Source organism: Heliangelus exortis, chromosome 11 (assembly GCF_036169615.1).
Source record: "Heliangelus exortis chromosome 11, bHelExo1.hap1, whole genome shotgun sequence".
In the NCBI taxonomy this organism is placed as follows: domain Eukaryota; kingdom Metazoa; phylum Chordata; class Aves; order Apodiformes; family Trochilidae; genus Heliangelus; species Heliangelus exortis.
The window spans coordinates 19,322,564-19,349,299 of NC_092432.1; the positions used below are offsets into that span (position 1 = coordinate 19,322,564).

The 26,736-nt window shown below is 38.3% G+C and overlaps 1 protein-coding gene across 1 annotated transcript in view; it reads left to right on the plus strand.

Annotated features, from left to right (window-relative positions):
• PRTG (protogenin) overlaps positions 1-26,736 on the plus strand; it is a gene marked incomplete at its 5' end in the record, with an annotated part of 87,487 nt that overhangs the window by 20,626 nt on the left and 40,125 nt on the right. Inside the window, 9 exons of the mRNA XM_071753938.1 lie at positions 12,182-12,326; positions 13,344-13,477; positions 13,796-13,933; positions 15,101-15,259; positions 16,450-16,609; positions 17,255-17,502; positions 21,307-21,471; positions 22,310-22,615; positions 23,634-23,822. Of these exons, the coding sequence (XP_071610039.1) occupies positions 12,182-12,326; positions 13,344-13,477; positions 13,796-13,933; positions 15,101-15,259; positions 16,450-16,609; positions 17,255-17,502; positions 21,307-21,471; positions 22,310-22,615; positions 23,634-23,822 (1,644 nt within the window). The remainder of the gene's footprint in view (positions 1-12,181; positions 12,327-13,343; positions 13,478-13,795; positions 13,934-15,100; positions 15,260-16,449; positions 16,610-17,254; positions 17,503-21,306; positions 21,472-22,309; positions 22,616-23,633; positions 23,823-26,736) is intronic.

Here is a 26,736-nt window from a genome sequence, read left to right on the forward strand (position 1 = left end):
CTCACTTCTGTGGACACACACTTTTACCTGCTAGGTAGACTGAGAAGGGAGAATGGGATGCATGTATAGGAGCATATTATTTCCTTGAAAATAGTGCTATTGGTAACTCCTGAGGCAATATGTATGCCTGGTTTCATTGGGATGGGTGATAGCAGTGTGTTTTTAGCCACTTACTAAATGATTGAGTTGCAGTAAGGTAGTATATATATATATATGGTTATAATATATATATGGTAATATATATATATATGGTTATTTCAGTAATTTACACATGGCTGCAAGGTGTGGAAAGTGCTGTTGTTACAATATCACAAGCTGCTTTGGACAAGGTAAAATAGAAAGACTTGGCTGTATTCTCTTGTACTTTCTTCCTTCACAGATTGGGAAATTAGATGCATACCCCTGCCTGGCAGTTCTCCTGGACTGTCATCTTGGTATGGCTGTAAGAGCATATGATAGGCCAGAGAATGAACAGTAAAATAAGGTGCTCAGGGGTTGGTCATTCTATGTCACTTGGGATCCTTCTGTTATTTTCTCAACCACATTGATGCTTCCCAGAATCCCAATTATTGTCCCAGGTATGGTAATGTCCTGGATAACAAGCTGTGTGTCTGTTCAGTTTTCTGAAGAAGTGAGGAGGAACTGGTAGAATTTAATAGTCACCTTGTCAAATTGATACAGATTTTCTGTTCTTGCATGCATGGTTCTGCAATTAAGAGAACTCTTTGAAAGGTGATTATCCACTTTAACTGTTTTGAAGTTTTTCTTTCTAAACATACAGCAAATGTGATAATTATGAACCCTTTCTGTCACTACAGTTAACACTTTCCAAAATATACTGTGAACATGTACTGCCTACTTAACAAAAGGAAAGAGCATCTTTATGAAGTATAATATGTCCTGAGATAAAATGTTTAATTCTTGAGAAAATGGATCAGTATTGTGAAGACTTCTGGTGTATTGTGATGCTTATAAAAATGTTGAATTCACAGTTTTACCAAAGAGGGAAAGCTTAGACAGACAGCCAGGTGTTTAAATGTTGAGGGGCTGGCATGCCATTTGATGTGTCATGTGCCTAGAAATCAAACATTTATAGAACTGAAAGCTTCAGAGACAAAAAAATGGAAATGTTAGGGCTTGCTTCTGCCTTCAGTGGTGTCCATGTGTGCTCTTGAAAGAATGGAAGAGAGTTTAGTTTTGTTTTTTGATGAAAACTAAAACAAACTTGGGGAAGTTGGGATTTACAAGGAAAAGGCTGGTTTCAGTCCTTCCTGGGAGGGAGGAATTTTTACCTATCTTGTCAAGTTTCTTCTCCTTTCCTGTCAACTGTCTTTAGCACGCATCTCTTTGAATCCTCTTTTCTGTGCTTGCTTTCCTGGGATATATGAGAAACTCTTTCACAATAGTTTTCCCTCTGTATGTGGAGAAGACTGTATACTTCCCTACTTCCTGAGGATACTGTAGGAAAGAAAGTAGACTTCCCTAAAAACCTAGTCCAGGATAGTCCCTTTGATTTCTAAAGTTTTCAGGAAGAGAAAATTGTACATATACAGCTTCAGACTGGTCTTAACTTTGAGAAGCTGGTGGTGAAAAGTGATTTTTTTTTTTGGTTGTGTCTGTGTGTGACCAGAAGTACTTGTACAGAATCCAGTCCCAGTCCAAATGGTGGAGAGCTTAGTGATCCTCTGTGGACCTACTCAGACTTGGTTATTCCTGTACAAAGATTTTTTGAAGTGATCATTTGTCAACCACTGAATCAGGAGCCTTATAGAAAGGAACAGGGGGACCCGAAAGTGTTAGAGGAAACAAATGAGATTGAAGCTGACATCTACAAGGGAACTTTTGTTCAAGGGTGCTCAGGCTGTTGACCTCTTTGCATCTCCATTTCATTGGCTTTAGGTTATAGTATTCTTCAGTGCCCAAAAGTAATGGCTCATTTGTACTGGGCAAATGCTACCTTTTTTTTTTTTTTTTTTTGGTGGGGAAGGCAATCTTGGACATTGCTGTTCAAATATATTAATGCAATAAGAAACAGTTTTGCAGTGTATTTTAAAGGTGTACTTTTTATATATGAGGATAATTATTTATTTAATTTTCTCCTTATCAAAGATTGGACAGTAATTTCTTGTGAACTCCATCTTAGTTTGGAAATAATTGCCTAAAAATTACACTTCTAGATATCTGTCAGCAGTTTGGCAAGAATATGAGGGATGAAAGGGAAAATTAAACCAGCCAATTGTTTCTGCCTTTTTTTCCTTTCCTTCTTCTATTGCAACTCCCTCTCTTTCTTTTGTATTAGTGACAGAACTAAGTATTTCTAAGGCTAGAAGTGAATGTTTTTGCAATAAGGTGACCCTTAGTTTTAGCAGAGCAGACTGTTTCTCAGATGTAATTGACTGGCAGTTTCTTGGAGGTGAAACTGCAGTAACCTCTGCAAAAGAGCTCATGCTTTAGCCCAGCAATCAGGGCCCTGAAGAAGATTTGTCCATAGCAGAGGTAATGAATTGAGAAGAGCAAAAAGGGCAGATGGCCCAAATCCTCAATCATTATCTCATCTGGGATCTCCTTGGTATTTATCAGTGAAAGCTTTTGGTAATTACCCCTATGTGCAGAGCAGTTTCTGGTCTCTCCAAAACACAAAATGTGATTTTTAGAGGGCCTTGCAGACTAATGCCTCAGATTTGCTCCTTGCTTACAACCTGCCAATACTGTTCTGTGAACTGAAACGTGAGGAGCACATAGTATGAAGGATCAGTTTTGTCTATAGGGAATGTAAAATTTCATAGCCAAACATGGCTCATTCTGTGTGCTTACATGTCTTTCACCCTACAAAAATGGGATTTCTAATCTTGTTAGCTCTTTGCAATATGTGAACCTTTTAAAAAAAATTTTTTTATTGTAGGTTTGTGTTTTGAGTTGAAGTATTGGCATATTTTGCACTTAGATATACATTTTAAGATTAATAAAACAAACTAGAACAACTTCTTTCCCTTCTAGTTTTCTGCTTCCCTTCTTGTGATCCTTCTGAATATATGCCAGCATTCTGGAGTAACACATCTAGAGAACTGAGGAGGCACAGTATTTTCTCAATAATAAAGACTCAGAGTCTGTTGAACTGAAGGATAAGACTCCTACTTTTCAACAGGTTGAAAACAATGAAGAAAAAAATGGATTTGCAGTCTTAAATTTGGCTCTCAAACCTTCTGGATTTGTGAGCATGAAGTGCATATATGCCCACAAACTATGCCAGTAGCTCCCAAAATGTCATCCTGTCCTGATAAAATCTTTCCTCTGGTAGGAAGGGAAGAGGAATCCAAGTTGTAGTGCTAAGCCAGTGGCTCCTAATAATGCAGTTCTGTAATTCCCCACTCTGAAGGGTTTTCCAAAGCATCAGAATAATAAGGGTAGAATATGATTGCATTATGTGCAAGCTTTAATTCTACCCACCTTCTTTAAAATGTTAAAATGTTAAAGGAGATTGTAAATGGTAAATGGTTAGGGAAAATCTTTGGGATCAGCAGATACATAGGTGTCCCATATCATTTATTGATAATGTCAAATCAATGCAGCAGTTTCAATCTTATTTCATCTCCCTATTATGTAACTGTAATAGTCTAAGCTCCTTGAGACTGGCTCCTTTTCAGTGCAGTTCTGAACTGTTGTCTTCAAAACTGCTGCTATGATGTTTGTACTGTCACAGTCTAATCATTTCTTCATATTGGCTAAGTTATAGAGGAACATTTCTTTATCTTTTTGTTTTCATTTAGAGAGAGAAAATTGGTAAATTATGTTTATCCTGAAAATAAGTTTAACTCAAATATCTGTAGAAGTACAGTGTAATCTGTTTCACAAATAGCACAGTGATAGGCTAAATGTTATGCTGCATGCTGGGGTTTTTGCTCTGTATGTTCCTGAACAACACAGAATTTATTAAAAAGGGGAGTATTATTTGCACTTCTGTGACTACTTTTCATTTCAGTGTAGACTAAAGTAAACACGATTCTTTACCATACCCAGATTAACATTTTTTGTTTCAGACTGGTGTTTTTCATGGAGAAAGGGTTGATGAATGTAAACTTAAACGTTTTGCTTAATTACTAAAGGAAAGGCTTTTCTTACTCATTTAATTTCAGTAAGTCAAGACAGAAACACTGCTTTTAAGGAAGTTTCACTGCTGCTTGGAGTGATTATAGAGGCATTTTTCGAAATTATTATTGAGTTATTAATTATTACTTATTATTATACTTTTGAGTTATTGATTATTACTATTACAATTAATTATTGAATTATTATTATGAAGAAATTATTATTGATTTTAGAAAGTATTGGCAGTATGGATTTAGCATTACATGTGCAGTTAGTTTTTCTGCAGAAACTTCATCCTGCCAGCATAGAAGTTGCTCTGTAGATCCATGAGCTTTTTGTCTTGGGAAAAGCCTCACTGCTAGATATTAACTTGCACGTTCAAAGGTTTTGGAAAAAGGTATTAGCAAATCTGAAAAGTACTGAGATATTTCTCTATGTAGAAACAGTGAGTGCCAACCAAGCCTTGCTTTGTAGCAATGTTAATAGGAAAAGCTGTTCCTCCTGGATGGTCTTTTTTTGTTTGCTTTTTTTGTTTGTGTGTTTTTTTGTTTTTTCCATCTTCCTTTTCTGATGTACTATCTGAATTAGGTTCTCTTTTTTACCCCTTCCTCCCCCAGGTTTTGATGTGCATCTTCTATGTTTTCCCAGGAAATGATGTTATTTTCCATAGTGGGAAATTAAATGTCATGCTCACTAATGGCAAACCAGTGTGTTTCTATCATGTCATCTTGTATCTGTGTCCTGTCTTCTTTCTAAGAACCAGCCTGATAGAACAAAGGAAAGGCAGAATTTAAAGGTAAAACATGAAACTGAAAAGTAGAAGAGAGAGGTAAAATGAATGCTTTTTAGCAGGCATGACCACATTTCTTGGCAGTTGAACCAAATACTGATTTTAAAATCTTGTCTAACATTTTAGTATTAGTACCTCATTAAAATCCAGAGATTAATAGCAGTACTATCCTTGTTGCACATTAAAATTATTTTGTTAAATTTGGGATTAGAGGGTACAAGGTGCCATTATATAGAAGAGCTATTCCTAACATACCAGTGTCATGGGACTGCTCAAAAAGTGGTTTCTTAAACTCTCCCAAGGACTGAAGGTGTGGTTGGGCTCAGGTTAGTTCAAGGACATTAAAATCTGTGGATTCAACACAGAAGTTAGAGATTCAACTTGTAATCAAGACTTACATGTATGGTAGATGAGGATAATATTCTGTTCTCTCCTGCAAGTGTGCCAGGGGTGTGCAACACGTGTATGAGTAGTTGGAACAGGATTGGTCATTATTCTCATTTTTGTACTCCAGATGTTTTTAAGCATGCAAGTGGAAAGACCAACCACCTTCAGACTGCTAATTTTTGAATGGATTAATTTGAAGAGAGCTTATGGACTACAATCCCCTCCCTGTTTGACTTCTTAAAATCTTGGCAGTGATGTCAGCAGCTTGTATGATTCATTTGATTATTTTATTTACGTATTTCTTTTGTGGTGCTTCTGATTTCTGGGGAAAAAAATACTCTTACTGTTCCAACTGAATTTAAGTATCAGGCTTTCAGCACTGTACCCATCTTTAGTTATTAACTAGAAGTATACTAAATTAAAACTTAAATAGTAGTACAAAACTATGCAATTCCAGAATTTTTCTTTAAAATGCAAGGATATAAAAAGGTATATTTTGGTTAAGCTTATTTTTCCAATCACTGTGGCAGAAATGAAAAATAACAGCTGGCTTTTAGGAAAAAGCCACACTTCAGTTTACCAGAAGAGCTGAATCTGTAGTAATGTACAAGAATGCCACTACCAATATGATGTTTCAATTACAATCTTTTCCTCTTTACTCTTTTGTAAGAGTCAGGATGAACTGACACTTTTCCTTTGTGTCTGAAAGGGCCAAATGTGTTCTGGATGATATCACTTCCTCTTACACATGGAACTCAGACTCAGTTGTTTGCCTTAAATAGGAGCTAATAATAATAATAATATCTGTGCAGACAATGAGGCTGAAAGAAGAGAAAGTCTTGGCAGATGCTTGGGGCACATAGTTCCAGAGCAAATCTTTTTGATCCCCCTGGTGTGATCACGAAGATTGGAGAAATCATGTTTTGGTCCCAAGCAAATGCACACTGTTGATTTCAGAGAAAAGCAACAGAATCATGGTAGGGAAGGGTTTTTTTACAAGGGCATAAAGCACTAGGACAAGGGGTAAAGGCTTTAGGGAGGAAGTGGGTAGATTTAGGTTAGACATTAGGAAGAAATTTTTCAGTGTGAAGGTGATGGGGCAGTGGCACAGGTTGCACAGGAAAGTTGTGGATGCACCATCTATGGGAGTGTTCAAGGCCAGGCTGGATGGGAGCTTTTGAGCAACATGGTCTGGTGGGAGGTGTCCTTGCCCATGGCAGAGGGGTTGGAACCAGATGCTCTTTAAGATCCCTACCAACCCAAAACCATTCAATAACTTTATTATCCTATGACACAGTGAATCATAAGGACAAGTTAGGTCAAGAACCTTAAAGCAGTCCCTGCTAGAATTGAGAGTTCTCTGATGTTCATACTTTGTATGAGCATATCCACTATTTTATACTCATTTTTAGGAGCTGGAGATGTTTATAATCAGTTGGGAGACACTTGCTACTTTGGTGACTTCATTGGGAGGACATTATAGTGATTTTAAAGAATAGTGCAAAGAGATGCTTGTCTCATATCTATAATGGAAGTTAAAACTTATATCATACCTGTAACCACATTTCCTAGGGAGCTAGGAGCAGCATGTTCTTGACTCCTTCAGCAAAATACATGTCCTCTTAGGTGACATTTACAGACTATGTGCTTATGCATGGATTGATGGATGAGCTGCCTCCTTAGCAGCTTACTAAAATCCCAGCATTCTAAAGAGCTGTCATCTACCTGCATCCTAGAATTCCTATTTCATCAGCCTTCAGTTATCTGGAGAGATTTTCCTTGCGTGCTTCCTTTTATTTTTATGCCTTACATTTTAAAAATAATAATTGTAGGTGAAAACAGCGCTTGATGAAAATCTTGAGGAAATCACATACAGAATGTTGTTTCACAGTAATCCTTTTCTACAAACTGTTAAGAAAAACTTTACCCATATGGCTGTGTTGGTGTGACATTCACCTCTGAACTGTACGTACTAAGCAGAACTTGAGCTCTGAACCCATTAGATGACTTGATGAGTGCTCCAGCTCTATGCACTCTGACTGCTTCATCAGCAATGAGGAGAATAGCTACATGTCTGTAGTCTTGCTGCATGTCTGGATCTGTCAGTACTCATGGAAAGGTTATTCCCAACAGAGATCCAGATCAGAGTGTTCCATATGAACAGCAAATCGTTTGGAAAGAGGTGTCCATATAGCCAAAAGGCATGGCAGAACTCCTTTCATGATCTGTTCTAAGCCTTGCTCCTGCAAGGACTGAGAAATCACACTAAACTTAAGGACAATACGTTCAAGTTGGCTCTGGTACCAAAATCTAAACCATGTTTGTATTTGTTGCCTTTTTAAACACCATTTTAGAGACAAAGAACATAATGAAAACTAAAATCAAAAGAGAAAAATCCTTATTATGTGCTGCTGTCCTGGAATATAGTTCTTAGGGAAAAAAACTTAGCTTTTATTTAATATGCAAGTTTATTTTTCTCAAGTGAAACCTTTTCACCTGAGAATTCAAAAAAAAGGGGGGAAAAAAGGAAAATACTGAAAAGATTCATGGTTTCATTTGAAGGGTTAGGGCTGTTGTGCAGTTCTCAATAGCATTAGCATGCAAGTTCTACAAATGGTGTGATGCACTTTTGTTCTTCCCACCTGAACAGTTCATCTGTCTGAGTGGCCATTATCTCTTGAGAAAGACTTAAGTGGCCAGTATCATGTGCTGGAGAGTTTCTCAATATCTCATAGAATCCTAGAATTGGCTGGGTTGGAAGGGACCTCAGAGCTCATCAAGTCCAACCCTTGATCCACTCCCACTGCAGTTCCCAGCCCATGGCACTGAGTGCCACATCCAGGCTCTTTTGAAATATCTCCAGGGATGGAGAATCCACCCCTTCCCTGGGCAGCCCATTCCAGTGTCTGATCACCCTCTCCAGAAAGAAATTCTTTCTAATGTCCAACCTAAACCTCCCCTGGCACAACTTGAGACCTCTTGTGCCCTCTTGTCTTGCTGAGAGTTGCCTGGGAAAAGAGCCCAACCTCCCCCCCCTGGCTCCAACCTCCTTTCAGGGAGTTGGAGAGAGTGATGAGGTCTCCCCTGAGCCTCCTCTTCTCCAGCCTCAACACCCCCAGCTCCCTCAGCCTCTCCTCATAGGATCTGTGCTCCAGTGCCTTCCCCAGCCCAGTTGCCTCCTTTGGACCTGCTCCAGCACCTCAATCTCCTTCCTGAGCTGAGGGGCCCAGAACTGGACACAGGACTCAAGCTGTGGCCTCCCCAGGCCTGAGCACAGGGGCAGAATCCCTTCCCTGGACCTGCTGGCCACGCTGTTCCTGAGCCAGCCCAGGATGCCATTGGCCTTCTTGGCCACCTGGGCACACTGCTGGCTCCTCTTCAGCTTCCTGGCAATCCAGACTCCCAGGTCCCTTTCTGCCACTCTGTGCCCAGCCTGGAGCTCCCCATGGGGTTGTTGTTGCTGCATTCTGGTTAGATGAAACCCAATTCTGTGCTGCCCTTTCAGTTCAGGGAGTAATTTCAGTTCAGGGGTTTTATCTTGCATCCTTTCAGTTTCCTTTCAGTCCAGTTGCAGTCCAGTCTTGGGCTCCCATCAGCTGTGAAGAAACTTGTGAAGAAATTTTACAATAATAAACACGTAGGTTGTTGGAATTTCTTTTGCTTCTTAGGAAAGCTCATTCAGCTTTTCCTTCATTTCACTCAGTGGCACAGAATGTGTGAGTAGAAAGAGCAGCATGTAAGGGAGTTGTCACCTGGACTTGTGTTTGAATGAGCCTTGGGACATCATTTCAGGAATGATGAAGTTTTCTGTGTGCCTTTGTTTGTTACTTTATCATCTATTTATTTTTAATTAAAGTGAGTAAAAGACTGCTGCTGTATCAAGCAAACAAAACAAATGGTGTGAGGGAAGAACTGAAGTTTTACTCTTTTGTACTCCTGTATGTGAAGCTATGGAAACACAACATTTTTTGCATGCATCCAGGGTAGTTTTCAGTATGTGCATATGGTGCAGGAAACAGCAGTGTTTCTCTAACACTGTAATCAGCATGTGACAGCAAGTAATTAACTGTTTTTTGATATCTCTGGATATTTGTCTCAATAATAAATGAGGGAACTCCTCCTAGATCTAGTCTGATTTTTCTCTGCACAGATAACTTTATTAGACACAACTGTGCATTTTATGCCATCAAAGATATTCATACTCAAAAGTAACTTTACAAACATATGTTCCCATCACCATAAATTGCAGGAATTTTTAAGATTAAATATGGTTTTTAGCTGTTGTTTTCTTCTGTGAGTGGGGTTTGGTATCTTGCAAGTTAAAAAGGGTGGGACCATCATCTTTTTGGAGTAACATTAATTGCTTTCTTTTGGCTATAAATCTGGAAACAAAATGATTAAATAGACTGGAGAAGAAGGGGATAACTCAAATAAAAAGGCACTTACATTTATTGCATTTTGCAGGGTTGTTTTCAGGAACCATGGGTGTCTCTTGAGACTTTGTTTCTTATCCATTTTATAGAGCTCTGACCTCTTAACAGCACTGCTTTAATGACTTCTTCTTGGGGTTCTGAGTTGGTATCAGTGCTTGCCATGAAAACAAGCCTGTTACAAAGAGGTCAGGTTTCACTAGACAGCAATAGACTTGTAAAAACAGATTTTACTGGAACAAATAAAGTAAGAATTAAGAAGAAACCAGAGATATGCATAAAGAAGCCAGATAGAGAAGAGCAAGTATTGGGCTAAACTGATAAACGATGTATAAATTTAGATGAGAGATAAATGGAAAATTTTTGGTTTTAAAACCATTTTTAATTACATTTATGAGTTTTTTTAAGATTTTATGCAGTTCTCCACAGTGGAATGATTTTCTCTTAAAACACTTTATTGCTGCTTAGGTGGAAAAATGTTCTTTAAATACCAACTTCAGTTAACAATTTGCATTGTATTTTCTGAATGGTTTAGCTGAATCCATACTTGCTTGCTATCATAATGCCATTTTCTGTTCTGTGAAATACTAATTTCTTCTGTAGTTTTTGAGAGTATCACCTCTATCTTTAATCTTCAGCTGGAACGTGCTGAATGCCTGGAAATAATTATTTCTTTTTATATACATAAATGAAGAAATAAATATTGTGCTTCTGTTGTCTCACCCTGTCCCTTTAAGTAATCATACCAATAGAAGAAAATTATGGGTGTGATTGTTTAATTCCTATAAAAATTAAACTTTTAAAGGTGTGTCAGAGCTTTGCTTCAGTAGAACTGTATAATTACCTTTCTGCCATGGTAAAATGGTCCCTTCTTCTGCCACTGGCTTTGTGGTGCTACGGGTTACTTGGTTTGTGGTTTTTGTATTGTCTATGCCTTTATCACATTCCTGGAGACTTTCTTTTGAAAGCTGAGCAGTCTTGCCTTGTTTGCTACAGCATACTCACAGTAAACAGATGAAGAAGGCAAAGCACTACATTTTTTTGTTGGAAAATCTGTTCAGAACAGCATTAGGGAAATATTCTGTGCACACGTCTGCGTAGCAAGGACTGAGAATGGAGAAGGAGGGATGGGAGGGGAAGTAAGACAAACCTGGATGTTGGGGGTTTTTTCTTTGGTTTTTTTCTTTTTTTTTTTCTTCCCCTTTTCTCTTTTGTGGTGAAAAACTACAGGCAAATTTTGGTAGAAAGCAAATCTAGAAAGTTTAGAGTTACAGAAACAATCTGATGTATATGTGGGTTACTTGTTTGCACTGAGTCTTTCTGTTCTGTGAAGCTGAACTTTGTAAGTAGCCCAGGAGCTGTTAATTTTTTGTTGGTTTTTGTTTTGTTTTTTTTAATGATGGTGATTCTTGAGAACATGATAGGATGCAAAACATTATAATTAATAAACAAGTAAAATAGCTGAACTCTTTCAACACAAAATGTGAATGTTAAGAGATAGGTAACTAAATAATATTGGTTTATCTATTGAAAACTTGTTTCTGTGTGATTTATACAGGAGTAGAAATATATTTGAGGTCTGGGTTTCTTTGGAAATAAATCAGTACCATTGAATTTATACAGAGGTTTTTTTCCTCTGCAGTTACAGGGGGTAGAAATGTCTGTTGAATTATTTGTGCTGTGAATTGCCTTCAGTTGTCTCTGAAGAGTTGTTCTTTCTGTTAATTATTTTGTAGGTAGCAGTAAGTAGAGAGTTTTGTATTCCTTTCCCTTTGGCTTTTATTTTCTAAGGAAAGAAATGGAAGTACTGATCAGTTTCTTAGGTGTTTGTAAGATGGACAGTATTTATCCATCTGCCACTTCAGGATACAGGTGGCTGTTTTGTGAACTCAAGTTGTAAATGCTCAAAATTATCTTGGTGCTCTTTGCATCAGGCATCTGCTTGGTGACCACTGAGACTGGTGGGCTGCAAGTGTTCTTCCATGATTAAGCTTGTTATTCATGATTTTTTGGTTTTGATTTATATTTCTCATCCAACATGAACTTCTATAAATGCTTTTACTAAATTATTATTAAAGGAACAAAATACAACTGCTAGGAACCAAATGTTGTTTTGGAATTTTTCTGTTGCAGTCTGTTGGGTTTTGTTTTAAGGTATAATGGGGCCAGTCCTAAACTAGTTGAATTGACTTGAACTTCATTAGTTGAATAATTTATATGCTTTCCAGTTGTATGTCAATCAATTTGTTGCTTAATTCTAGTTGAGAGTGTGATTTTCATTGTCATCTAAACGTTTTCTTACTGAATTAAAGCAAAATTATTCTAACTAAATCTTCAACCAGGTGAACAATGCTATTGAGCAGAGGTAATTAGAGTATCTGAAGTATTTCGGGGTGGTTTTGCAAGTTGATCTATGATCTGCACTTTAGTTTAGCAAGGAATTTTTCCTTGTTTTAGTCTTTTAAATTCAGTATTCTGTTGTTTTTAGCCATTTCTGCATTTGAAGTCCAGCCATTTTCAACAGAGGTCCAAGAAGGTGGAGTAGCTCGATTTGCCTGTAAAATAACAGCAAACCCTCCTGCCACTGTGACATGGGAAGTGAATAGAACAACTTTGCCTCTAGTCATGGACAGGTATGTAGAGCTACACATCTTAGGATGTCATTAATTTTCTGTGATAATGTTGAGCCTGCTATAAGAAGAAAATCTGAATACTTGCAATGCAAATATATAAATGAGATTTAATGTGTGTAGTATGTTGACTATTAAAGTAGCTAGTAACAGTTATGTGGTTAATGAACTGTAATTAGGTGTTATGAGTGCAGACCAGAATCTCCTGCTGTTGTCTACACAGTTATCACTGTATTGGTGAATTTTGTATGCAAGTCACCCTCAGGAATGGGAATTGCTGTGGGATACAGAATAGGCAGACTTTGGCTATGAGAGTGTTTTGCAGGAGTGGGATTGCTTTGAGAGAATTGATGCTTCATCTGCTTATTTTAGAGTGCTAATAAAGAAAATGAAAAGAACATGAGACTGATAGACAAGAACACGAAAAGAACATGGAACTGGGTTAAAAACACTTCCTGCTAGGGAAATTCTGCACAGGGGAACTTGTCTTTTGGACTGGTTAACCTGAAGCATACATCTTGCTCTCCACGAGATTCCTTCCATGTCCAGTTTATACTCATTGAACTCTCTCCCATGCTTCTCAACTTGTGATTTTATTGAACATATCTAAGATAGCTAGGGTGCAAATGAGGGTAAAAGGAGAGACCTAAAAATTGAAAGCATAGGTAAATTTCTGGGAACCATATACCAGTTATGCCAGTATACCAGAGATTGCTACCAACCTGAATCATAATTAACATAATAACTGGCTAAAGAAGGTTAGGATAGTTGCTTCTGAGGCTGAGAAAAATCTGCTTGTTGAAAGTAAATTCCTCTACTTTCATCGTGGTGCTGGGGGGAATTTTGCATGTGGTTCAGAAATGCAAGATGAGTCCTTTATAGAGAACAGTTTTGTCTCCAGACTGCTATTCCTAGGTCAGTGTAGCAATGAATGGCTGTTTCTAAATCAAGCTGTTCTCTGGCTGAAAATTCATGTAAATTTCTTTCTTTGTTTGTTTGGTTTGGTTTTTTCTGTTGCAGGATAACTGCTCTACCTACAGGAGTTCTTCAGATCTATGGTGTTGAACAGAAGGATGCTGGAAGTTACAGATGTGTTGCCACAACCACAGCCAACAGGCGTAAAAGCACTGAGGCAGTGCTGAGTGTTATTCCAGGTACTCTGTGAGATGCTTTTTTTTCCAGTGGATTGTTTGTTGTTTTTTTTTTTTTTATATTGTAGCAAAACCACATGAGTTCAAGAGCTGTAACTGTCCTCTGAACCACTCATCCAAATAATCATTTTGGTTGTATCTTGTGGCTAAAGTACAATTCAATGTAATTTTCCACAGTTACTGAAATAAGACGATGATGTAAATTTAATTGAAGCATCCTTAAAAAAAGATCATACTTTATTTCATATTTGAGTTTCCATTTAATCACGCTCCCTTTCTTTGATTATTTTAATTTTTTTAATATTTTTTTTCCCTCCAAAGCCTCAGACTTGAAGCCTTTTCACAAGCCATCTATAATAGCTGGTCCTCAGAACATTACAGCATCTCTTCATCAAACTGTCATACTGGAGTGTGTAGCCACAGGGAATCCAAAGCCAATCATCTCATGGAGCCGGTTAGGTAGGTCTTAAAATTACAGCATTATGACCTTCAGCCTGTGAAGAGGAAGTGAAACTGGAAAGAGAGGATTTCAGCAATTAGGTTACTGTGCTGAGGTTTCATGTAGTAGGCAATGATTAGAAGGTTAAGGTAGAAAAAGTGAAGCACTTTTAGCTGCATACTTCCACACTGCTGTTGAGAAGCCCTGAGGTATTCTGAGACTTTGGACTTCTCTCTTCTGCTATCAGTCCCATGCTGCTGGGTAGGGTGGTAATCTCCAGGGACCTGACTTGGAGTAGAATCACTGGTAAGCCAGGGCAGGTTGGAGTGATTTCATCTTGTGATGGATCCTCCATAGTGCTATGTGGGTTTCTCCCCTTCTTCATAAAAGCAATATGTGATTTGGACCTTGTGTTAAGGGGAGATTTGGAGTATGGATAAGTATAGTCCAACCCTGAGTAGCCTGGAAGGAGAGGAGAGAGGGAGTGCAGTAAGACTAATAAAGATTCATCAGTGCATCACATTTTTCCATTAAAACTACCTCTGTTTTTATTCTGTTGTGTACCTAAATGTGAAAGTCAGGACTGCACCTGTAGAAGCAAATAATGAAAAGTTTTTCTGCATTTTTATTTCTAAAAGTGGGAGAAACAAGCATAGCTTTCCTTGCTGATTTAATGACTCTTAGAGGAATTCCAGTAAAAAAAAAAAGTTACCTAACGTAAAGTGTTTGCTGTGAAAGTGGAAAGTAATCTATGGTAATCAAATAGACTCATTTTATCCTGAGCAGAGTACAGAAGGAGGTAGATGATTCCTGTTTGTAAAGATGGTGTGGATGTTGGCAGTGGTGAACTAAATGGTGGTGCAAGGAAGCTGGGGAGGTTAACTGGGAAAATGTGTTAGTATTTTAGCTGTGGTGGTGAATTTCTGATATTAACCACTTGCCAAATGGTGGGACCCAGCCATCTGAATGGTTGGATTAACTAGAGTGAAGAGCAAAGCAAATGCAAAATGGAAATCTCTGAGAGCTCATCTGTGATTTCCCTTCCATCTTTCAACTTTTAAAATCTAATCTAAGCTGCTACTGCCTAGGTGACCCTATTTATAACCTTAGGGTTATTTAAATAGCCCTAAGTTATTGAAAGACATTGATCAGCCTTGTAACCACACTTCTCCCACTCTTGCAAATAGACCACAAGTCCATTGATGTCTTCAATACCCGTGTCCTGGGAAATGGGAACCTCATGATCTCTGACATAAAGGTGCAGCACTCAGGTGTCTACGTCTGTCGAGCCACTATCCCAGGCACACGGAACTTCACAGTGGCAATGGCAACTCTCACAGTGCTGGGTGAGTCTGCTTTGACTTCCACAATGTTTTTCAACATCTTGTATCAATTTTGAGCTATGCCTATGCACCGGGCTGGATTTTTATCTCAAACATCATAGAATCCTAGAATTGGCTGGGTTGGAAGGGACCTCAGAGATCATCAAGTCCAACCCTTGATCCACTCCCCCCGTGGTTCCCAGCCCATGGCACTGAGTGCCACATCCAGGCTCTTTTGAAATATCTCCAGGGATGGAGAATCCACCCCTTCCCTGGGCAGCCCATTCCAATGGCTGATCACCCTCTCAGGAAAGAAATTCTTTCTAATGTCCAACCTAAACCTCCCCTGGCACAGCTTGAGACCTCTTGTGCCCTCTTGTCTTGCTGAGAGTTGCCTGGGAGCAGAGCCCAACCCCCCCCTGGCTCCAACCTCCTTTCAGGGAGTTGGAGAGAGTGATGAGGTCTCCCCTGAGCCTCCTCTTCTCCAGCCTCAACACCCCCAGCTCCCTCAGCCCTTCCTCACAGGACTTGTGCTGGATCCCTTCCCAGCCTCCTTGCTCTTCTCTGGACCTGCTCCAGCACCTCAATCTCCTTCCTGAGCTGAGGGGCCCAGAACTGGACACAGGACTCAAGCTGTGGCCTCACCAGGGCTGAGCACAGGGGCAAAGATAGTGCACCAAGGGCTTACAGGGATATTGCAGAGATGAAACAGTGGCCACAACTGTGGCTGCCTTCTTCTGTCTGTTGACTTAGATGAGAAGTGTCAGGTACTCAACATTTGAGTTACAAACCAGCAGTTCATTTGCACTTGGAGATAACTGGGTGCAGTGTTTGCTCTGGGAAGATAGGCTTTCAGCAGAGAGAAGAAACTCTTGACAAAGCAAAAATATGTAATACATATTGTGAGCAGTATGCTGTAGGCTGAAGTTTAGGTTTTGCTTATGTTTGTAAATGCATGAACAACATGTGTAGAAATGTTGCTATAGGTGCAAATTGTAAATCTCTCTGAAAAAAAAAAAAATTAATGCTTTGTTTACATGGGATGTGCTTTCTGCAAGGGTATGTGTGTATTTGGGTGGCCTGAGGAGAGAGTTTTGTGTGTGGACAATTTGTCATTATTCTGACTGTCATTGCTTTTGTGGGGGCTTGATTTTTTATGTTTGTGTTTTTTGTTTTGGTTTGTTTTTTTTCTTTTTCTTTCCCTTGTTACTTAGCTCCCCCTTCATTTGTGGAATGGCCAGAGAGTTTAACAAGGCCTAGAGCTGGTACTGCTCGTTTTGCCTGTCAGGCAGAAGGAAATCCTGCCCCCAAAATTTCATGGTTAAAAAATGGAAGGAGAATGCACTCCAATGGTAGAATAAAAATGTACAACAGGTAAGATTATGATTGCTCTATGAGAGTTGTGCGTGTTGTGTTACCAAAGGATGAAATTCCAGTAGCTAAATATTGCCAAGTGAGATACAACTCAAATAAATATGGAATTGGATGTTAACTGTAGTTTTGGACATTTCTTTGACAGTAGGAATGCAGATTAGTCAATAACAATCTTCAGCCAAGCTTTTGTGATCATTATCTTGCCTGAGGGGGGGCTGATTGAGGGGAGAACTTCAGAGTTTCACCACAGAGTTGGTCTAGATTTACAGTGGTATAGCAGAGACCAGAATCTTGCTAGTTGTTTGAGGCTTTATTTCACTAGTTCTTTAGAGTGACCAGGACATATTAAAGAGCTGGTTAATAAACCACAACTCTTTCTTTTTGCTGGCAGGGAATAGATTTACAGGGCTTATTTCACTGTGCCTGGCATTGCAGACATAAACATATACGTGGCAGGTTTGAGGAACAATTCAAGTTGTTATCTTTCACAGCTGCACATCCATTTCTAATAGAAGAGCTCATGATTCATAAATCAATTCTACTAAACTCACGAAGCAGAGGCAAACATAACTTTTGTTTCATTGCACAGAACAAAACTTATCTAAGCTGAACTTTTTTTCTCCTTTTTCTTCCTTTTGGATTCAGTAAATTGGTGATTAACCAGATCATTCCTGAAGATGATGCCATTTATCAGTGCATGGCTGAGAATAGCCAGGGATCAATTCTCTCCAGGGCCAGGCTTACTGTGGTTATGTCAGAAGACAGACCCAGTGCACCTTACAATGTCCATGCTGAAACCATGTCAAGCTCAGCAATCCTGCTGTCATGGGAGAGGCCTCTCTATAATTCAGACAAAGTGATTGCATACTCTGTGCATTACATGAAAGCAGAAGGTAAGCAGTTTGATTTAAATACTGTTTAACTACTTCAACCTCCTTGCAAAGACTGTTAAATGTTAATGGCTCATAGGCAGGGCTGTGTCAGAGCATAGCAACATAAAAATACTTGGGAAAAAGTGCTTTTGCTACATCATCTCATTTTGGGGACTGATTTTGAAGTTAGGAATGGACTTCAAAACCTGGAGGCTCCATACTGCTGTCTGTCCTCAGCAGGAGCTTCTGCCTGTTCTCTACAGTATGTGGCTTGGTAGGAAAGCACAGACCATACAGCAGAATCTTGGAGACTTACAGACTTAAACTCTTCACCAGAGACAAATCATTTGTCTGGATCCTCACATTCCTGTGACTTTAGTGGATCCCATATATTTTGGAGTAGAATAACTGATACTGTGTTGGCTTAACTATCTTCTCTTACAATAAATGCTGTCTGAATGGTAAAATCCACTCTCCTACCCCTTGGTCTCCTAAAATGAGAAAAGTATACTCAAACTCTAAAATATTCTGAAAAGCCATGAACAGTTTATCCTAGTCTCTGAAATGTTAGATGAATTACTATATAAAAGGGAATGGGTGGTTAGAATAAAAATGAATAACTAGACATTTAAAAATCCCATGGTATTATGAAATTGCTTTAATTTAAGGTAATTTTTAACATGATAGAAAACAGCAACTTCTCATAAGTGGGAGAAATGATTGCCAAATGGCTTGAAAATTTGGTAGTTTCATGGCTTAAAAGAAGCTGCAGTGCAGCTCTGTTTTCTAGAATTGATTTATTTTTCACTTCTATTCAGTAAGTGGTTTATTCAAGGACAGGACTGCAGATGCTCAGCTCTGTGTGGAATACCAGTCTGCCATCTGCTCAGCAGAGGACAGGAAGGACAGCTTAATTACTCTAATACTGATGCAGGAATAGCTGCCTTTGCTTTTGCAAGTGGGATATTTCAGGACACTAGAGAAATTTGTTTGATGGAAGAAAAGAGGTTTAAAAGAAAATGGGGACAAGAGGTGTGGGAAATTACCCATTAGACTTTCAGCCATTGAGGTATTGTGCTCACAACCCTGTCTTAAAGAATAAAGTCATCCTAAATAAATGATCTGGGTAATTGCATGTCCAGTGCCAGACCACAGAGCAGAGACACCAGGTAACTTCAAGGAAAACTGTAAAACTGTCCTTAGGGAAGTGTGTGATTGTGCAGGAAATATTCTTGCCCAGTAGTGAAAGGAGATATTTTCTGAAATGTTATCTGCAAAATCATTTTGCAATCTCTGTTTCATTTGCTTGCGTTTGTGAAGGATACAGCTTGTGAAATGAGATTGCAACAAAACAAACTCCAAGCAAAAGCAACCAAGCAACTGAAAAGCTGATTGATTTAAACTTGCTTTCACAAATGCACGTTTTTTAAAATCCAGACTGTCTTGTGTAATTTAATTAATATGGTGCCATCGTGCATCCTTTCACATTAGCAAAGAAATCCACTCAGGGCAAGTCGGGAGGGATGTGTTAGGAGGAATATTTCCAGTGGTGAGAATCAAAATGTAGGTGATCTGTGTGCATTTTTTTCTGTGATAACATGTTGGGGTTGTACCAGAAGATCTGCATTGGGACCTAAAACCACTTTTGTCTCATTTTGTAGAGAAATGTTGAGCTTCAAAGGCTGGTGGACTGCATGTCTGTAGGAAGAATTGCTTTCTAACTAATTGCTTATAGACCTTTCTGAGTATGTTGCACGTATATCAGAGGCAATCTAAGAACAAAAATAAAAGAATGTGTCTTTGTGATAAAATATCACATTGCAACCTCTGTAATTAAATTTAGCAGCAACTATATTTAAAGAAATCAAAATCAAATATTGAAGAAAGTCTTTTGATGGCATTTACACCATACCAGGCTACAGAGGTGCTAACATAGACTGTTGACATTGTCAGCACTTTATTTACTCTAATAATTCTGGATCATTTTGTATTTATGTAAATGGTTTGTATGAAGGTACTGATTTTATTATTCCTTTTGGCCAGTGTGCCCTCACACCCTATTTCAGACCCCAATGAAAATGAAAAGTGAAGATTAAAAGAAGTGTCTGATGTAACTAGAGTATATCTTAGCTGCTTAAAGCTTCTCATGTAACCTCATGTAACCTTTTACTTTATACATTTGTGCTCCTATATTGCTCTCTTGTTTTAGTTAGGAACCATTTTTGTCAATGTGAGTAAGGAATGTTTTATTGCTATAGAAAACGTTTTTTCTCTATTGCTATAGAGACTTGTTTAAGTCTCCTGAGTGATTCTGATGTTTATGATTCCATAAACTTTGAACTGAGAGGAAAACTGGATAATACACTAATTCTGTACAGTTTTTTGCAGAATTTTCTTGTAGACTTCATATGTGGTGGGTGCTTTGAATACAGATGATACCATCATTCCCTGTTTAATTTCATAACTTGAGTATTCTGATGTTTCACTGTAAAAACATGTTATGGTCTTCTTCCCTCCTAAAAAAAAAAAAAAAAGTTTTAATCAAGTTAGTAGAAGAAACTAGCAGGTGGTTTTTTGTGGTTTTGTTTTTTTGTTTCTTTAAGCAGAATATTTTGCATTCAAATCGGGGTCATAGTAGGGGGAAGAATAAGGGTCTGATGAGTGTGTTAATTCCTTGTTAGTGATTTAGAAAAGGCACAAAGGGAACACTGATTGTGGTGGAAGGCAAGCCTTGTTGTCTATTATGGCTGTTTCATTAGGGCCTCTGCATGAGGCCTAGCAATCCATTCAATGAGAGAACAAGTCCTTTTAATTTGAGCTCAAGGATCTTGTTTAGCAGGTCAGAAATCGTGCCTTGAAATTCCTAATTAACAAGCCATTAACTAGTCTGTTGTGAGATGCTCCTAATCTTGTCTAATTAAAATGCTATCAAGTTAATTCATAAATGTGGGAAAACTTAATGATGGAATTTGCCTTTCGTTTTGTTTATAAATTCAGTTTTGAAGAGGAGGAGCTGGCTATCCCAGAGTTTTGATTAAGCTGACATGCACTTGTTCTGAATTGTTCATTAACACAGCAGCTTTCACTGCACTTATTCCACTTTACAGCCTTCCTCTATAGGAATAATGCTCAAAAAAGACAAGGACTGATGCATGCATTGCTATGCATATTTTAATGTGAATTGCTGAGAATTTTTTTTTTTTTTTTTTTTTTTAACAACTCACTAAGCCAAATATTTCTGAAGCTCGTTCTGGTCTTTTCTTATTGGCCTTTCTCCAAATTAAAGAAAAAAACTGTGTCAATCAAATGTAATAGAATTCACAGGACTAAAATGAGATCCTTTTGCTGAATAAATTCTTTCTGTTTGTTTCCTTTTGGGGGGTGGTGGTGTTTGTTTTGTTTTTAATGGAGTAGAGCCCTCACATTCCATGCAGTCTGCTATAGAAAGGCTCTGTAAATAGGTTTTGAAAAAACCCTCCCTGTCTCTAAACAAATAGGTTTAGAAACTCAGAATGAATGATAAGGCTATTAGAGCTTGTCTGTTGTGTTACTGTACATTAGGCACAGCTTGTTGTGACTCATTCTAAATAGGGTTTAGAGTTGCATTCAGCATCCGTTATTCAGGAAAATCCTGAAACACCATCATCTAAACCACAGCAAGACACAGTTACTCCAGTGTGTAAAAGACCTTTTACTGAGGGCTTGAAAAATGCAGGTAGGCTGAAGAAGAGCATGAAATAACTTTGTATGATCTTAAGGCCAAGATACTGTTATGTTTAGGGATTACCAGGATTTTTTGTTTGTCTAACCTTTGGTTTATGTCAGGTTTAAATAATGAAGAGTACCAAGTGGTTATTGGAAACGATACAACCCATTACATTATTGATGACTTGGAACCAGCCAGCAACTACACCTTCTATATTGTAGCTTATATGCCCCTGGGAGCCAGTCAGATGTCAGATCATGTCACTCAGCACACTCTTGAAGATGGTAAGACAAAATACTGCTGCTTTTTCTATGTTGGAAGACATTTCATGAAATCATGTAAATAACTATTCTGGATCTTGAAGAATGTGTTGTTGAGATGTTGGTGATAGCCTAGGATTTAGTCTCTATGATTTAGTCTCTATGATTTACTCTCTATGATTTTCTCTTGGGCAAGGAAAATTTGGGATAAAAAACATTTGCTATATTGAAAATCAAGGAAATTTCTTTTGTTGTTTTGTTTCATTTTTTGGAGGGGTGGACAGTCTGTGTTCTTGTTAGTAGAATCAGGATTTCATATAAGAACCAACTGACTTCTGTGCTGATTTAACTAATCAGAACATCATGGCAACAACAGTTTAGTGTAATTCATTAGAACTGATTAATAAATTCTGGCAGGGTTAAGCTTTGGCAGCGTGGAGCATTGCCAGTTCCAGCTGTCTGCCTGTCTCATTGCCAGGAGTTACAACCCTCATTATATGGTCAGCAGAAGAAAAGATGCACAAAGTCCTGAGCAGTCCAGGTTGTTGTCTGCACTCCCAGTTGAAGCTGCTACATCTAACCCTGATGGCCACTGTGTCAGAACAGTCAGGTGCTGACTACCTTTAAGTACTGCTGGCAGCAGTGAGAGAACATGCTGAGGGCCTTACAGAAAGGAGCTTGCTAAAGCCCCAGACTGTATGCAGAAGGTGAAGTAGGAGCAGTGTCTTAAAATAAACTATTTACAGAGCTTCCTGAGTTATTTACTCTTGCACTGCTGGCACCTCATCCTAGGCTAAAGCATCAGAGGAGATTTTTCCATTTCTCTTGCCTGAGCTCAAAAGCTTTGTCTTTTCCTTTTTAGTTCCCTTGAGAGCTCCTGAACTTAGTTTGACAAGCAGGAGCCCTACAGATATCCTCATCTCTTGGCTGCCAATTCCTGCAAAATACAGGAGGGGTCAGGTGGTCCTGTACCGACTGTCTTTCCGCCTCAGCACGGAGACCAAAATTCAAGTCTTGGAGCTTCCAGGGACTTCAGATGAGCATCTCCTGGAAGGCCTGAGGCCTGACAGTGTGTACTTGGTTCGTATCACTGCTGCAACAAGGATTGGCTGGGGTGAGGCATCTTTATGGACTTCCCACCGAACTCCCAAAGCTACAAGTGTGAAAGGTAACTCTTAACATTACCAGCAGCCTAGAGATGGGGTCAGGCTTCATCTGAAGCCCACAGGGTTTTTTCTGACAGGTAAATTTCCCATCTGCAAGGATGTGAAATAGGCTTTCCCATTAATGTGCTCTTGTTCATGTGATTTAGAAAATAGTGTTCTAATCAGGATTCTGTTAATAATCAGTAAAAAAATGTGATCTATTATTTTGGTGTCGGTCTGTTTCCACACACTGCTCTTCATATTTTCAACCCAGTGTAAGGTACCTTTCTACACATTTGGGATATCACACATTTGCAGTGTGTATATGTACTTGAAGCATCTGAATTGGTGCATGTGTGTCTGATTAGAAACCTTTCTACACATTTGGGATATCACACATTTGCAGTGTGTATATGTACTTGAAGCATCTGAATTGGTGCATGTGTGTCTGACTAGAAACAAAACATGCATATGTTATGAATATGCAAATTGACTTGATATTTGAAGTCAAGTTGTTATAATTGTTTTGGATTCCATTATTATTAAGTAAAGTCATGCAAAAGAGCATTCAACTCTGCATTAATAGCTTGAAAAATGTAGATTTCAATTTATAACAATTTCTTAGCTGTAATCCATGTCCATCCACTTTCAATTTCATTGAGTTTTATGTACTATAGAGAATTATTTACCACCCGTTGAAGTGTGCTGGTTTTGTTAATCATGTTTGCTCTGGCTCACTTTATAATGAGAGAATTCTAGAGAACTGTCTTTGGGGTGTCTTTAAATTTAACTAATTCATTTATTAAGATGCAGAATAAAAAAATATTTATATTCTGATTTATCCTAACTTAAAATGTTAGATTAACTTGCAGGAAGCCAGACATCATCAATATAATCATCAATCAATAAATAATTATTCAAGTCTGCCAGTGAGCTAAAATCAAAGTCATGAGTGAACTTTGGACTGGTTGGCACCCAGATTTTTGCATGAAAATTAGTTGTTTCTAGAACATAATATTATATATATTTCTCTAACACCAGCACCCAAGTCTCCTGAGCTGCGTTTGGAGCCAATAAACTGCACAACCATTACAGTACAGTGGCAGCAGGACTCCAAGGACACTGCAGCTATCCAAGGGTACAAGCTTTATTACAAGGAAGAAGGCCAACAGGAGAATGGACCAATTCTGTTGGATGCCAGTGATCTTGAGTACACTGTCAGTGGTTTGGGTGAGTATATAAAACACTTCTTGACTGTTCTGTAAGACAGCAAAGTCAAAGGGCATCTTGCAGAGCTGAGATCATTAGACCTGTAAGGCAGCAGCATTAGGTTTGGACATCTAGTTTCTCAGAAATAAGCTTTGCAAGCTTGAGTAATGCTACTGATGGCATAATCCTCTCCTAAAATGTGTTGCACAACACTTAAGTAACCAGATCTTGTCAGTCTTGTGTAAGTTTGAAGGACACACAGCTACTTATTAGAAGATACAGAACTTACAGTTAGTACATACTGCCAGTAAATGACATGTTTTTTTTAATATCTAGTTTAATATGCATTTTTTTCAGCTTCTGTGTGTTTATGCCTGATCTAGTAACTGTGAAAGATTACTTTAAAATACTAAAGATTTTTCCCTGGTATTTCTAGCCTTTTTCTCTGTTATTTGTAACCTTTGTCACAGCTGTTCTGCACAACCAGCACTACTTGCACTAGTAGCAAGTAGCCCTTGTGCATGTTGTTATCCTGTTAATATTTTTCAGGAGCATTGGTGAATATTTGCACAAAGATTAGGGCACAGAACTTTGAGTGTCACTGGAGTATTTCCACTAATCACCTTGCTGCATCTTTCTATAGCTCTTGAGATGTGTATTAGTGTCAGTGTGCTGATGTCATCCCCAGGATGGAGGTGCTTGCTTACAGAACTGAGAATTTGTCACTAAAAGATGTGACCTATCATGTAATAAGCAAAAGTAACATAGGACTTGATGCTTTTGCAGTGTGTTGAGCTGGTTTACTTAGGGACTAGTGTGGAAAATTTGTCTTTGCTAAATGATCAAAATTAACCTGCCACCTTAATTAGGTCAAATGGCCTCTTGACCATACTCAGATATTCTCATCTGCTGCATACAGTTGAGATACTATTTTGGGGGAGATTTGAGGAGAGCATTCTGGTCTGTTAACTGGACAACTGGCCATCTGTGGCCATTTCTAGGCAGAGCATCTGGCAGCAGCTGACTGTTTAACAGAGCTGGGAGACAAAAGAGCAGTGGGTTGAAGGGATGTGGTGTCTGTGTCCTAGGATGTAAGTGCTTTTTTTGGTTTTTTTTTTGGTCTCCTTGTTATGCAGTGGTAGTTTCAGACACGTGCTTATTAACTTTGTGATCCACATTATAGGGATTTTCTCAGTGCACTAATCCCCTTGAGAATAAAATATTATTTTGCAGAATTACTTTGTAATGTATATTATCTGTGTGTTTTAGTTAGGGTTGTTTTTTGTTTTGGGGTTTTTTTCCAGTAAGCTGTAGAAGAGAAAACAAAAACCAAGTAAATTTGGGAAATTACAGCTTTCATAGTGTAACTTTGCTAGCTGAACCAGAAGAAATGAAGGCATGGAAGAATTTGTGTGCTAGAGTTAGTGACTCAGTCACAGTGCACCTGATGGGTTGAGTGTTTGTTCCTTATCATAATTCTAAGTATCTAAATATGGTGACCAAAATGTTCTTCACTCCAGATAACCTAATTGCCATAATTTCTATTTTTCACATATGCTGCCACTTTATTCTGCCAAGAATACTGAAGTGTCTTTTTTTTCAAATGACTTCAGTTGAAGTCATCTTTTTGGTTTTCAGTGGGATGTGCTGAGCTATTTGAAGTGAGTATCAAATATGGAGGTATCCTTGCTGGTTTATTTTTTTTTCTGTTTGCTACAAAAAAACTTACTTGGCACAGAAAATTTGACTAGGATATGATTTTCCACTGAGATGATTACACATGTTGAAGCCTGGAAAGGTCACATAGACTTCTCTTAGTGCCTGTCTGACCACTGTGTTTGCCCATTGAGAAGCCTCCTGTCTGAAATATTTGTGCATGCTTAATTATTTCTTAGAAAACAGTACTGAACCTTTTTCAGCTTGTGCCAGCTGTACATGTGAAGAATATATCAGGTAAAATTTATATGCAATATATAAAACCACAAAGACTCCAGCAATGTCCATGCATTAAGAAGAGATTTATTTGCTTTTCATTTCTCGTGAATAATCTGAATAATTTGGACTGGTTTGTTTTATTTATGTATTTCAAATTTAAAACATTATTTATTAGGAAATGATCCTACCTAGCAGAAATTGAGATGAAACAATGCAAGCCACCACTCTAGGTTTTGTGACCTATGGTAAACTGAATCATCATGAGCTGGACAGAAGCTTTGAGGACTGATGTTCTGTCCATTTGCCTCTCCTGAGGACACTAAACTCCTGTACTGACAACCTCTTTAACATAAATGTCTTTGTTAGGAGCTGCAGGAATTAGTAGAATACTACAAGTGAGAAACCTGAAGGGGAGAGGTGTGGTTTAAGATACTTGGCTTCATGTATGTTGGGTAACACAGTCAAATGAAAAGGTTATTCCTAATTTAGAAGAATATGATAATAGTATCAGATACTTCCCAGTACTCCAGCAAACATGGAGTACTTGCTTGGTTGCCACTGAAGTTCTGTGTCTTCCATGAAGATTCCCTCTTCATGTCTTTGTTGGTCATGATCTAAGGCTCTACACTTCCCTGTTCTCTTGCATAGTTGATAAAAGCAGATAGATTTCTAGTGACTTGTGGAGCATTTCAGTGTGTCTCTCCATGGAACTTTCTGCAGATGTTGGTACAGCTGCCAGTTGTGCAAGTTCTGTATAAAGATGACAGTTCACTTACTCTGTTGCAATTCAAGTGCATCACAAAATCAGAATTTATAATATTCTTTAATCAAAGAGACCATTAGCATTGATATTATGAGAATGTTGATTGCATTGATTGGTGATAATGTAGAACTAAAGTAAATGATTACAAATGTCTTAAGGACTTCTGATGAAAGAACAAGTATGATAGGTAAAGCAGAATCTGTAATGTTAGTGTAAAAAGGTTATAATTGAACATAA